At 42.4% G+C, this 13872-nt stretch overlaps 1 protein-coding gene across 1 annotated transcript; it reads left to right on the top strand.

Annotated features, from left to right (window-relative positions):
• Nucleotides 1-2330: 2330 nt before the first annotated feature.
• Nucleotides 2331-13315, top strand: LOC123951518 (probable RNA polymerase II nuclear localization protein SLC7A6OS). Its single transcript, XM_046020254.1, is given in 2 exon segments — nucleotides 2331-2443; nucleotides 12163-13315. Coding segments are annotated over 2 exon segments (1053 nt in total). The 3' UTR covers nucleotides 13103-13315.
• Nucleotides 13316-13872: the final 557 nt, after the last annotated feature.

Below are 13872 nucleotides of genomic sequence, written 5' to 3'. Positions count from 1 at the left end.
ACACCAGGGCCCTCCGTCTCTGTAATCTGCACTCTTCTGGGCTCTTAGGTTAACAGGCCCAAGACGGTCCTGTTTTTCTTTAGCTCCATGAAGTCATCATTCTGCCACTGTGAGAAATAATCCTTGTATTTGTCAGTTATACCTTAATAACACTGGGGGCTGGGGGGGAATATGGTTTACAATTTTTAGTAAGAAAATTAAAACTGGCATTCATGCTAAATGTATATAATCAGAAGATTTTATTTATTTGAGAGAGAGAGAGCATGAGCAGAGGGAGGGGGACAAGCAGACACCCTGCTGAGCAGGGAGCCCCACATGGGACTGGATCCGAGGACCTTGAGATCATGCCCTGAGCCAAAGTCAAATGCTTAACTTGACTGAGCCACCCAGGCATCCCTATCTACTTTAAATAAACATCTTGATGAGCATTATCACTTTATGTGTCTAATAAGATAAAAGAAGCAGCTAAGGTCTGTAACAGCCTTCCATGTCTTGACATCTGAACATGACTTTGCCAGTGCAGAAGATGGGCTTGCAAAATCAAAATTGGAACTCAGGGTGCCTGGGTGGCTCAGTCGGTTAAGCGTCCAACTGTTGGTTTCGACTTGGGTCCTGATCTCAGGGTCATGGGATTGAGTCCCGCATGGGGAAATCCATGCTCAGCAGGAAGTCTCTTGAAATTCTCTCTCTCCCTCTGCCTCTCCTCCATGCTCTCGCTCTTTCTCTCTCTCTCTCTCAAATAAATAAATGAATAAAATCTTTTTTAAAAAATTGGAACTCAGTTACAATCCTTCTCTCTAGGACTTGTGTTACAGAGAGTTCCAGAAAAGTGAAGTTGACTTTGACGCTAGTTTCTCCTCAGTGTCCTCCCTCCCCCACCCCCAATAAAAACAGTTTCTCCCTACTCACATGCAAGGGAGAGAAAAGTGAGCTGATAAGTTTTATTAATGTGTAAAGGTTATTGAACTTACATTTTACTCTTCCTAGTTATATAGCTATATTTCATAAGGGTTAACATCAATTTGTAATCTGAAGACATGGTTGTCTAATAGTGAAATTACAAGGACTGTAGCATGTGGAGGAGAACGACACTTTGTGTCAAAGAAATTATCCTCCTATTTACATAAGGAGCTATAAAAGTGACATTTTAGATATTAGAAGCTTGAGCATCTCTTTACATTATTGAAAATCCAGATATGTGGTCCTCCAAGGGATCAACTCCTTCTTTGTTTCCTAGGGTAGAACAAGCCATGTAATTTCACAAAAATAACTTACAATTATTTCTGCCAAGTTCCTTCAAAATCCAGACACATTAATGTCCCAATTCCCCTTGACTTACTACCCTGAGACTTTCACCAGCAGACCGTTCCTTACTCTCTGGACGCATACGAGATCAGAAAATGAATGTTCAAGCCTTAAATCTGAACTGTTCTTAATTAAAACAAAATCATGTTTATGATTTCTGCTCATGCAAGTCACAAGTCACACCAGCAGGACACTACACAAATGGCTGATTTACACAACTGAATAATCAAAACATCTGCAAATAAAAAGAACATTGGCAAGAGAGGATTTCTGGGGAAGGTGAAGAAGAATCCAGATAATCTTTGGATGTATTTCCATCAGACACTTTTCAGTGGCGACACCCCCCCCCCCTTCCAAATGCTCTCCCCTCTGCTTGATCTCTCTTTTGTTCTTCATCCCCTCCATTCTCTGTTCTTTTTTCACTTTTCCTTCTATCATCCCAGCTTCCCATCTCCTTCAATTAATTATTCGGGTAGTGTTTGCTGGGAAGCTAATCGATTCCAGGCACTGAGCTGAACACCAGGGATTAAAGGAACGGAAGAGAGCCTGTGATAGCAGTTTTCTATTGCTCAGTAACAAATGGCCACAAATGTAGGAGTTAAACCAAAACCCATCCATCAGCTGGGCCTGGCTGGAATCTCTGTTCAGGGTCTAACACTGCCAAAATCAAGACTTCAGCCAGGCTGGGGGGAGTCTCAGATGGAAGTTCTGAGGACAAACCCATTTCCACATGCATTCGTGTGGTTGGCAGGATTCTGTCTCTTGCAGTTATGGGACAGAGTCCAGGTTTCTGTGCTGCCTGTCATCCGGGGCCTCTCTCACTTCTTAAAGCCACCTGCTTACCTGTTTGCATGGCCTTTTCCTTTCACAAGCCAGCGACCATGCGTCCATGCCTTCTCTCTCTCTGCCTTCTTCAGCCACCAGCAGAGAAAACTCTGCTTTTAAGGGCTTATACTGAGATTATACTGAGCCTGTTCAACTAATACAGATTAATTTTCCTATATAAAAACATAATCTCAGGAGCGATGGCTCCTGATTCACAGATACTCCCAGATCCCAGGATCTTGGGCAAGATATTTATGAGGTCCCTTGCAGACATTCTCCATACTACACCTGCCATCGTGGTGCTCATGATCTAGTGAGGACACACTAATAGCATTACAATGAGACGTGCTTGGTACATACCATAGGACATTACTCAGTTGTAGAAAGGAAGGAAAATGTGATACATGTTACAACATGGGTAAACCTTGAAAGCATTAGGTAAGGGAAACAAGCCAGACACAAAAGGACAGAGATCTTGGGATTCTACTTATATGAGACACTGAGAATACACAAATTCATAGATACAGAGGGTAGAATAGAGGTTGCCAGGGAAGGGGGAAAAGGAGGAGTCCTTGTTTAATGAGCACAGAGTTTCTGTTTCAGATGATGAAAACGCTCTGGAAATGCATATTGGCAATGACTGCATGGCATTGTTTTTTGGTGTTTTTTTTTTTAAGATTTTATTTATTTGACAGCTAGAGATCACAAGTAGGCAGAGAGGCAGGCAGAGAGAGAGAGAGAGAGAGAGAGGAGGAAGCAGGCTCCCCGCTGAGCAGAGAGCCCGATGTGGGGCTCCATCCCAGAATCCTGAGATCAAGACCTGAGCTGAAGGCAGAGGCCCAACCCACTGAGCCACCCAGATGCCCCTGCATGGCATTGTTAATGATGGACTTACTGGCCCGGAATTGTAACAACGAAACATGGTTTAAACAGTAAGCGTCAGGTTATGTCTGTTCTACCACAATCAAAGAAATTAAAATGTTGAAAAAATGAGAGCGGGAGCATAAGAAAAGAACAGCATAAGCTGCCTTTTGGAAGATCAAAGTGTCAGATGGGGCAGGAGATAAGATCAGAGTGTGGGCACGGAGGAGGGTGTGGGCCTTGCGGTAGGGATGGGTGGTGGCGTAATTTCAGTTCTCTTTTTGGTCATCTCAAGCCTAGAGTTATTTATTCCTTTTGGCCAGTTATGAGAAAGGCCTGACTTTCTCACCCAGGCTGCCTGGAAAGCAAGCTCATTTACCAACCACTGGCAGTCTTAGAACTGGTGTTGGTGGTAGAGGTATGTGAGTAGATGATATTTGTTACGTGTCATGCTGGTTACCCCAAGTTCACCTTTTGTCTAGGAAATCCAAGACAGAAGGAGGCATAGGAACTGAAACTACTCAGTGCTAGAAACTACTCCTGGATTACCGAGCCTTATGAGATCTCTGCTGGTTGGAGGCTATTGTCCCCAGTTTTACCAAGCATATAATGGAGATTCTGAGAGTTTAGATAATTTTTTCCATGTCTGGTGCTAGGAAGACAAAGCCCCTTCCCACCGCAGGGTCTGTAGTATGGTGTTCCCTCTATCTCAAGTATCTTCTTTCTCAAAACTATCACCACCACCCCGCCCCCCCCCCCCCGCAACACATGCATCTAACTTTAACTTTCTGCATCTAATTCCTACTCATTGCAAAGCAGAACTGCCATGTTCAGCTTCATAGATTCTGCCCTGCTTAAGACCCAGGAGCTCTGTTCACATAGATTTCAATGGAAAAGATGCCCCCAGGGTTCGTACAGTGCCCAACCCAAACAAACATACATGGCCAACTTCTCTTAAGGTTTTGACTTAGACATTACTTCCTTGCGGGGAGGGTGGCTGCTGTATATCTCCACTCATATTGCACCTATATTCTCCTCCAAAAGCATCTATTACCAGTCTACTTACATCATTATTTGCCTGTTAGTGTTTGAGATCTGACTTCCCTATTAAACTGTAAGTTCAATCAAGGGAAGACTCTCATCCGCCTTGAATCTTGAACAAATGAATGATTTATGTGAGTTCAAAGCAAAGCTCTTTCAATTGTAACTTACTGGTTTCTGTGTTGAAAATACAGAAGGATGCAGAGCTCAAAGAATCACATACCAGCTCTCTAAACCCCCATTTGGGATTATTCATTTTTGTGCATACCATGTTAGAGTAACATTCTTTGCAACTTGACTGAATATGTTGATCATAATATGACTTAACATGACTATATCGCCTGCCCAAAGGGCGCTCTACAGAGCCACCTTTTGTACCACGTGACCATGGGACTGAACAGCATACCCTCAAAATTCATGTCCACCTGGCACTTGAAAATGTGACCTTATTTGGGAATCGGGTCTTTGTAGGTATCACTCCTTAAGTCAAGGTCATACAGGATTAAGTTATAGGACCCAAGATTCAATGACTGGTGTCTTTTCTGGAGAAAGGAGGGAGAGTTACAGACACAGGGACAGAGCTGACATAGGAAATAGGGCCTGTGGCAGAGGCAGCAGAGATGGGAGGGATGCATCCGCAAGCCAAACAACACCAACGACACCCAGCACCCAGAAGCTAGGAAGGGGCCAGGAAACATTCCTCCCTAGAGCCTTCCGAAGCAGAATGGCCCCACAGACACTGATTTCAGACCTCGAGATTCCATAGGAATTATGAACAGGATAATGTCTGATAATGAACAGGATAATGTTCATTATTATGAACAGGATAATGCCTGAAACCATTCAGTTTCTGGGAGTTTGTCACAACACTCTTAGGAAACTAATAAAATGACCTTTCCTGTAACTGCTTAGGGTTGGGATAATGTCAGGTGCTCTAACAAAGAAACCTCAAATTTTCAGTGGAAAATAGACTTCTTAATAGAACTTACTAATAGAAGTTTGAGACTCCCTAGTGACAGGGTACTGGAGATGTTTCAGGAAATTGGTGGCTGTCCTCCGCATGGTGGTTTGGTGATCCAGATTCTTTTTATCTTGTGTCTGCACTGTTGTCTGTGGAAAAAGAAAGCGAGAATGTAGATCACATACCTATTTTTTAGTTGCCTATAGGGACACAAATTTCTGCACGCATTCTGTTGTCAAGAATGGTTACATGGCTCCAGTAGATAAAAGAGTCAATGCAGGTGCTTCTGAAGGACCTTGTGTCTTGTGGGAAGGGAACACAGATTTGGAGGATAGTTTGCCATCCTTGCTGTGTTGTCCTCCCAACCTCAGCTGATGTGGCCATTCTGAGCAGTGACCTCATACTTGGCCTAAAGCCATGAGCTTGATTCATCAGCTTTTAACACTTAGGCATTTTGTTTTGGAACCTCAGAGCAAATCCAGCCCTTAGAAGAGGAGCTAAAGCTGAAAGGATAGACTCATAGCTATAGATGGTGCCATGGCCATGAACAACTCTGAGAAACCCAAGTTACTGGGAAGAATAATCAGGAAACTTAATGAATATTCCACTTAACAGAAAGAGGGTGAGTAACTATTGGACATCCAAAAGTAGCTAGGTGATGTTAATAGAAGAACATCGAAGCAAAACCCCTCAAAAGCTTTCTGCTAGAGCCTTTACAGTAGGTATGGATCAGGTGTCAGGTCCTCTAAGACTCCACTACATTTCCTGTTTCTGGAATCCCCTGCCATCCCAGCTGCCATTGTTACACACATGTGCTCACAGTATCCAGCCCCTACCCCACTTCCCAGCCGTCCACATACACTTAACACCCTGTGATCATTTGAGTAGTTATTTCTTGCGTTCCAAAGGATGTCACAAGAACAGCCATCTCATATGTATTATCATCTGCATATTAGAGAGAAAGAAAGCAAATTAACTCGTGGAAGATCTATAGCAAGAACACCATGGAACTCTGACTCAGAGACCCATTCCTTCCTTTGCTGGGCCATTCTGCTCTCATGGACAAGCTCTGTGGTCAGCTAGAGCTCATGCTGTATCATTCAGGGTTCGTTGCAGACAGGAGGATCCATTCTAGCTATGTTAAGCAGAAAAAGATTTATTACAGGGTATTGGTAGTGAACAAGACTGGCAGGAGGAAAGCCATGGTCGAATACACCCAGGAGATATGACCAACCATTCCATGAGGTTGTAGCAAAACCCACATATGCTTAGCATCTATGATGTGGGCAACTGGTGGGAAAACTCTTTATGGCAGTTGTCCCAGAAGAACGAAACTTCACTGCTACGGTGCTTGTCTGAAGAGCCAGTTCCCTCATAGAATATTACCTGCTCACATTTCTCTCTTCTGCTATGATGTTTGTTTCTCAGCAGCACCTAGCTCACAAACCAAAACCTAGCTGCAAGGGAGCCTGGGAAATCGAGTTTTTAGCCTGTAGTATTTATAGGACAGGAGGGCAGATGGAAGGGGATCTGAAAGAGTATTGAATGTGCCATTCTCCAGAGGTTGCCATACATATCAACTCCTGGAAACTGACCTACCGGGAAAGAATTCCTGTTACACCCAACCACAGTGTGTGGTGGGAGTGCTACTCTCTGTGGTGGTGAGTGGACGCACTCTCCATGCTTCCTCCAGGAAGACAGTGAGAGAGTGAAGGGGTAGATCAGGTCTTCTGAGCTTTGTTTTGCCACCGATCTGAAGGACTTTGACAGTAATGTCATTCTACCCACCATCCTTTGGGGTTAGATAGAGAATAATTTCACCAGCACTGATTATCAAATGTCTGGAGGTTATTGCAGAAGTTTTTAAATTACTTGCTATTTAATTCTAGGTCTCCTTTGAGTGTCAGAAGGCAGTATTCACAAGCAAAGAATAATAAGATACTCAACTTGAAAAATGTTGGGATAGGTGAGGGGAAGATGGTGGCAGAGTAGGGGGACTCTAGGCTCACCTCATCCCACAAATACAACTCAGTAACTATCAAGTCACCCTACCTACCCCAGAAATTGATCTGAGAACCGGCAAAACAAACTCCATGACTGAAGGGAGAGAAGAGGCCACATCAAAGAAGGTTATCTCAGTGCTTCAAAAATAATTACCTCATTTAAAAAATGTCATGACTCTTTTTTTTTAAGTTGTTTTTTTTTTTTAATTTAACAATCACTGGCATTAAAGAATAGGAAAGGAGAGAGGACAGACAGTAAAACTGAAAGGAAATCTTACTAAGTCTCTAAGAATGAAAAGTCTGGGAGAAATAGGAATTGCTATTTATGAGTAGTAGTCAACTCTGATTTTTCAAGCTCAAAGGAAGAGCATTAGTAGATTGGGGAAACTAAAAACGATAGCAGATAATTACCTCAGAGCTTTCCTCAAGTGTGTTCATTTCAAAGGCGAAGATTACATAATCCACTCTACATGCCACCACCAAAACCGTCTCCCTAACACATTTCTTTATTCATGTCACTCTCTAGTTCTGAAGCCCAAGCAGTTCTCTCATTTAAAAAATAATGAATTTCCAACAGTCGGGGTCCTCCCTATTCTGGGACCAAGCTAGCTTTCCACTTTATATAAATTTTATATTTTGTGCTGAACCTGAACTCTTGCTTCTCCCCCCAGTTGCATGGCAATTACCCACCTCTGTATGTTTGTTTATGCTGCTTTCTCTGTTGAAATTATCTTTGACTCTCACAGTTCCATTTTTTCCACGAGGTCCACACTCCTATCACCAGTCTCGTCTGTAAGCCTTCCTGGACCCCCCACCCTAACCAGGAGTAACCTCCACATTTCTAACAGCCTCAAGATCTCTATTACAGCATTTTCACATGATCTCTTATGTTACTCTTTTTGATATATATGGTTTTTTAGCTCTTGCTTCGACTTCTTCCCAAGCTCTCAGGGTCAGGGACTATATCTGATTCATCTGCATATTCTGCAGAGTTCCCTGTCCAATGATCCACACACAGTAGGGATTTAATACATATTAGCTGTGTGCGTGCCCCAGTGTATGAACGAATCAGGAAGATTTAGAGGAAAGAGTTATGGTACTTATAATTCAAATGTAGGCGATCAAACTGACCCTATTGAACTGTAGCTTCAAAATATTTTTCTAGAATGTGTACTGTAGCATCTCTCTGTTCGTAAAGAAATCAATCCCCGATCCTAATTTTCAGTATTTTGCCATGCTCTACATCTAACAGCACAGTAGGGATCTGTGTCAGAGGAAATGATAGCTCTCTAGTTACACACAACTTACACAGGATTTTGCACAATCGTTTGCTGTTTGTCAATGCTAACCTGCTTCTCGGCAAAAAAAAAAAAAAAAAAAAGCCACATCAGATGAACAATGGTTTCCTTGTCTTTCTCAGAGCAGCAGTAACCCGGGCCACATCTAGTTAGAGGATAGAGTTGTTAACCATCATCAACAGGAGACTAAGCCTTGACATGGAAACACATCAGCAGCTCTTTGGCGGGAGGCTGAACTATCTGGGTTCCTTGGTGTCACATTCATTTTGTGCCCCTCGGGGGACTGCTGGAAGCAAAGTGAAGTTATTGGGGCCCTCGAGATACAGTAAATTGACTCCTAGGAGAAACTCCTTCAATGTCAGGCGATGGGATATGTGTGCTATGAAATTTTTAAAATATATATGTGTATATGGTTGTAAATCAAGGTGCATTCTTAGCTAGATTGAAGTCTGCTCACGGATCTCCCCACAAAAGATGTTGAGCTTTGTTTGTTTTTCTCCCCGGAGGAGCAGCACCTTAAGATGCCACATAATTCCAAGTGATATCAGAAAGTAATCTCCTCTGTTCCCTCATGAGTTTCAAGAGCTAATCCCTGGGGGACAAGGGAAGAATTTTGCGATTTATCAGCTGCCTTGTTTAAACACTTCACAAGTGAATTATTGCAATCTGCATGAGGGACTCAAAATAACAACTCTCTGTAAACACTGACCATGATTCAATCACTGAAGAAGAGGACAGGAAAATATGACCTGTGTAAAATGGCAGTCCTTTTTTTGAAGTCAAGAAGAGATTCATAAAATCACTAAATTCTGCCACAAGTCACTATATTAAAAGTGAAAAACTTGATCAAAGAAGGGACACAGATAAATGGAAGCCATGGGCATGTATTATTTTGACCAGTAGGATTGACAGATCTTAATAGGATTAGATGGTTGAGATTTCTTATAGTCAGGAGGTCTCTTTGAACAGAGAACTGAAAATGTTCACTTGTCGTTCTTAGATACTTTTTGTCACTGCCTTTATTCTTTATATCCAAGATGAACCTAAAGTACAACTTAAAATACTCCTTAGTGAGACAGTTCCGGTTGTCTATTGTTCTATCCTAGGTAAAGGGAATCAAATTGGCTTCTACCTGCCCAATAGAAAAAAATAAAAATAAAAAGGAAAAAATCCAGTCTTTCAGTGCCATGAGAGGAAAGAAAAAGAAAAAAAATGCCATAAAAACAGTAAATTGTACTCATGATAACCTGTCTTGGAAATATTACCTGGTAGTCAATGAAGACAGACATGCAAAAAGTGCCAGTTTTTTTCCCCACCAAATCCTAGGAGGAGAGGAAATAGTATATTTAGACAATAAAACAATAACACATTTGTAGTAATACTGGAAGTCTTTAGAGATTTCTAAAAACAACATTGCTTATTGAGTATTATGTATGTATCAGATACTACCCTAGATACTTTCTGTAAATTGTCACTCATAATAACCACCAACTGGCAATAAGTATTACTGTATGGCTATTTTCACTTTACAGAAGAGGAAACTATTGTGTAAAGATCAGAAATATATCCGAAGCATTACAGCTAGCAATTTGTGGTACTGGCTTCAAACTCAGATCCATGAGAGTAAAACCTGTGTTCTCTCCCTCATCTTATAATGATTCCCAACATACTGGGCCCAGCATCAGAGAAACAGTCTAGAGTGTATTTTAGCAATACTCTGCAGAGCTATGTGTTATAGAAGGGCATTTCTAAACATGGTCTCCAGTTTTGTATGAGATTTGGAATTTAAGAACCACGCTAATATGAGCAAATTAAAGACTGTATGTACTTGACTTATATACAAATTAAATTAACGAATAGGCAGGTGTTATCAGTCAGAAGATTTCCTACCATTATCCTACCCCCAAGGAAATACACACTTTTCCTTTTCAGGCTATCCTTTGTTTCTCTGTCTCAGCACTGATCTCTTGGTTCTCTGCATATCTCACCTTCTCTTGTTGCTGGTGTCTAGTTGTATGGGGCATAAATTGTATGTACTCCACTTGCAAAGGTCCAACCTCATTTTCCTATTCCTCTTTTTGCAGCTTTGCACACCTCTCATTCTTATACAGTTTTTGTTTTGTGTTGTGTTGTTTTGGTTTGGTTTGGTTTGGTTTTGGTGGGCAGCAAAGCACGGTTTATTAAGCAACAGCAAAGTGATAGTACAAAGCTCCCAAAGGAGGGAGGGGACCCAAGAGGGTTGCCCAGTGTATTCCTTTTTCTCTTCCTCTTGGCCACTGGTGACTCTATCAACCCTGAAACTCGAGCATCATTGGGAATTTCTCATGTGTCTCTGGATCCATTCTGTCATCATTTAGAAGAAAAATGGTTTTCTTCTAAAATGTAGAGGCCCCATGTTTGGAGTCTTTTGTCTTCCTGGATTAATCACTTTTTTTTTTTTTTTACCATGTTCTCTATTCTGACTTGCCCTTTATTAACAGGTGAATATGTTTTTGGCCACATCTTGTCTCCATTAACCCTTATTCATACCGCAATTCATTCTGGTTCCTTCATCTTGAAATTTCCTATTTCTTATCTCCCTCCATCTTGGCTTTCTCTCTCACATAGACTGTCTTTCAAACTATCCCATTATCTGTTTGCCCATATATGATCCTACTTCTGCCAAACAGAAGTACATTCATAGCTTCATGTGATCTGGACAGAACAATTTTTACCATATCAATATCACTATGCCACAAAGAATTTCTCTAATAATCCAGTGAAAAATCTATAACCATTTTTTTCTTTTTTTAATCCATAGACTTTGGTGTTGCCCAGAGCCTTTTCTGGAAGAATCTCTGATGTTGAATCTGATCACAGATCACGCCCCCAGTGACCAACACTTTGGCTTCCTGACTGGGCAGCATATCGTATACCTGTCAACTAAATCATCTTCCAACAGCCCATAACCAGGTTAGCTTGTTTCAATAAAGGGCACTAGGTAAGGATAACAATCTTCCTCTTTCCTTTACCATTCTTTCCTCCTCCCTCCTGCCCTTGCTTTGTACACAATCTGTGTGATCCACAAAATATCTACTATTTACCCCATTGTGTTATGTGTCCCTTTTTATGTGTAAGTTTTATGTGCCAACCAGATAGAAGACTCTTGCAGAGCAGAATGCTCATCCTATAATCTGTATGCCTTCAACAGTATCTAGCACAATAAGCAATAGATTCTCAAAAACTGTTCTTTAATTTTAATTTGCTCCCCAGATGCACCTGAATTATTTATAGCATTATTAGGTACTTTTGATAATTTAAAGAGGAAGAGACTCTGCCCAACCTAAAGCCTTTTTTCATAAAATGGAATTTATTTTAAGGAAAAGAAAAACAAAGATATGTCTGGAAACTTTGGCTGAGGAGAAATGGCATTTAAACTTCATCTCTTGGCCCCAGTATTGGCACCACACTAATATTTAGTTTCTGGAACTCTTTAGTTCATGTGGGTTCCAATTACTCTGACTCTCTTATCAAAAATGTAACTTCCTTGTAGGATCAAGCAGAACAGACAATATTTACACATCATTTTCCTAATTAGTTTCCCAAGCAATAGTCACTACAGTTGAAAACTGTCATTGCCACATCTTAGAAAACAGAGATCATGTGGAACTAAAATTATATAAACACCAAAGTGATCATAAAATGCACATTTTATGTACATGCAATACATTTAACAAATATTAAGGGCTTTTGGGGTTCTTGGGTGGTGCAGTCAGTTAAGCATCTGACTCTTGGTTTCAGCCCAGGTCATGATCTCAGGGTTGTGGGATCAAGCCCCCCATCAGGCTTCATGCTCAGCGGGGAGTCTGCTTAAGATTCTCACCCTCAGCTCCGCGACAGCCGCTTTGGAGGCCAGCAGGGCTGCAGTACTTCGCGTGAAGCGGAAGCGCAGCCCAGAGCCTGCTGAAGCCCTAGTCCTCTCTTGTAAATGCCTCCGGAGTGGCGCCGTTGAGTCGGAGACCCAAAAGACACCCTCCGCTGATGTGGAGAGAGGGCCCGAGAATAATGTCTTTCAGTTGGTGGCCACTGTGCGCTCCCAAGAGGAGCCAGTCCAGGCGCTTGTTCGAGCCGCCCTGCGCCCTTCCCGGGGCAGCCAGCGGCGTATCCGCCGCGACCATGCTTCGGCTCAGGAGGTGCGGCAGGAGGGCCGCTACAGGGTGATCTCTAGCCGCTGATCCTCTGGGATTCCCTTGGGTGGCCTAGAGTCCGAAGACACACCGGTAAACGCAGAAGCCTCCGAGAACGTAGGTTTCCAGCTGGTCGACCTGGTCCACGAGGAAGGAGACCCAGAGGCGGCTGCAACCTCAGGCTCTCCCAAAACGTCTGACCCAGATGTGATCCTCTGCAATTCCGTACAGTTGATTCGTGAACGGTTCACTCTGTCTGAGGATGGACCAAGAATCGGGCACCAGGAGGAACAGAAAGATGACTATGTGTATGATATTTACTACCTGGAGACGGCCACTCCAGGATGGATTGAGAACATCCTCTCTGTGCAGCCCTATTGCCAGGAGTGGGAGTTGGTGAATGATGACCAGGAACCAGAAGATATTTATGAAGATGATGATGAGAACAGTGAGAATAACTGGCGCAATGAGTATCCAGAGGAAGAGAACACAGACGGAGATGAGTCCAGAGGCTCAGATGAATATGACAGCCTCAGTGAAGAGGAAAGAGGCAACAGCAGACCACAGATGTGGAGCAAATACCCTTTGGATGTGCAGAAGGAGTTTGGCTATGACGGCCCCCATGACCTGGATTCAGACTGATGTTCCTGTGATATATATGAAGTTCAGTCATGTACCCTGAGGTCTCTGCCTGCAGCTTCAGCCACCCCAGTAACATCCCTGGGTTTTGTAACTTAACACAAAAGGAAAAAGCATGTCCAGCAGCGCCATCCTGTCAGTGGAAACTTGAGCTAAAGGAATGTGTCTTTTTTAGTAACAGTAGGTCCCTTTACCTCAATCAAAAATGACTCTACAGTCTAGCGGGAATAAATGTCATAAAAGTGAAAAAAAAAAAAAAAAGATTCTTTCCCTCTGTCCCTTCCCCATGCTCAAGCATTCTCTCTCTCTCTCTCAAAATAATAATAATAATAAAACTGTTTAAAAATTTTTTTAATTTAAAAAAACACATGTATTAAGGGATTTGGTCCTAATGTTTGTGTCTCCCTAAAATTCACGTGTTAGAATCCTCCTACCCAATGTGATGCTAGAGGGTGGGGCTTTGAGAGGTGACTAGGTCACAAGGATGGAGCCCTCACAAGTGGGGTTAGTGTTTGTATAAAAGAGACCCTAGAAAGCTCCCAGGTGCCCTTCTACTACGTGGAGATACTAGAAGTCTGCAACAATGAAGAGAGGATCCTCACTGACCATGCTGGCTCCTTGATCATGAACTTCCAGCCTCCAGAACTGGAAATAAATTTCTGTTCCTTATAAGCCACGCAGTCTGTGACAGTTTGTTAGAGCAGCCCCAAAAGACTCTGTTGTCATTTTTACCTATCATGACCAAACTTCAGTCTGTTCACCAAATAAGTCAG

This window comes from Meles meles, chromosome 10, assembly GCF_922984935.1.
Source record: "Meles meles chromosome 10, mMelMel3.1 paternal haplotype, whole genome shotgun sequence".
NCBI classification, from domain to species: domain Eukaryota; kingdom Metazoa; phylum Chordata; class Mammalia; order Carnivora; family Mustelidae; genus Meles; species Meles meles.
This window is presented reverse-complemented; position numbering and strand designations above follow the sequence as displayed.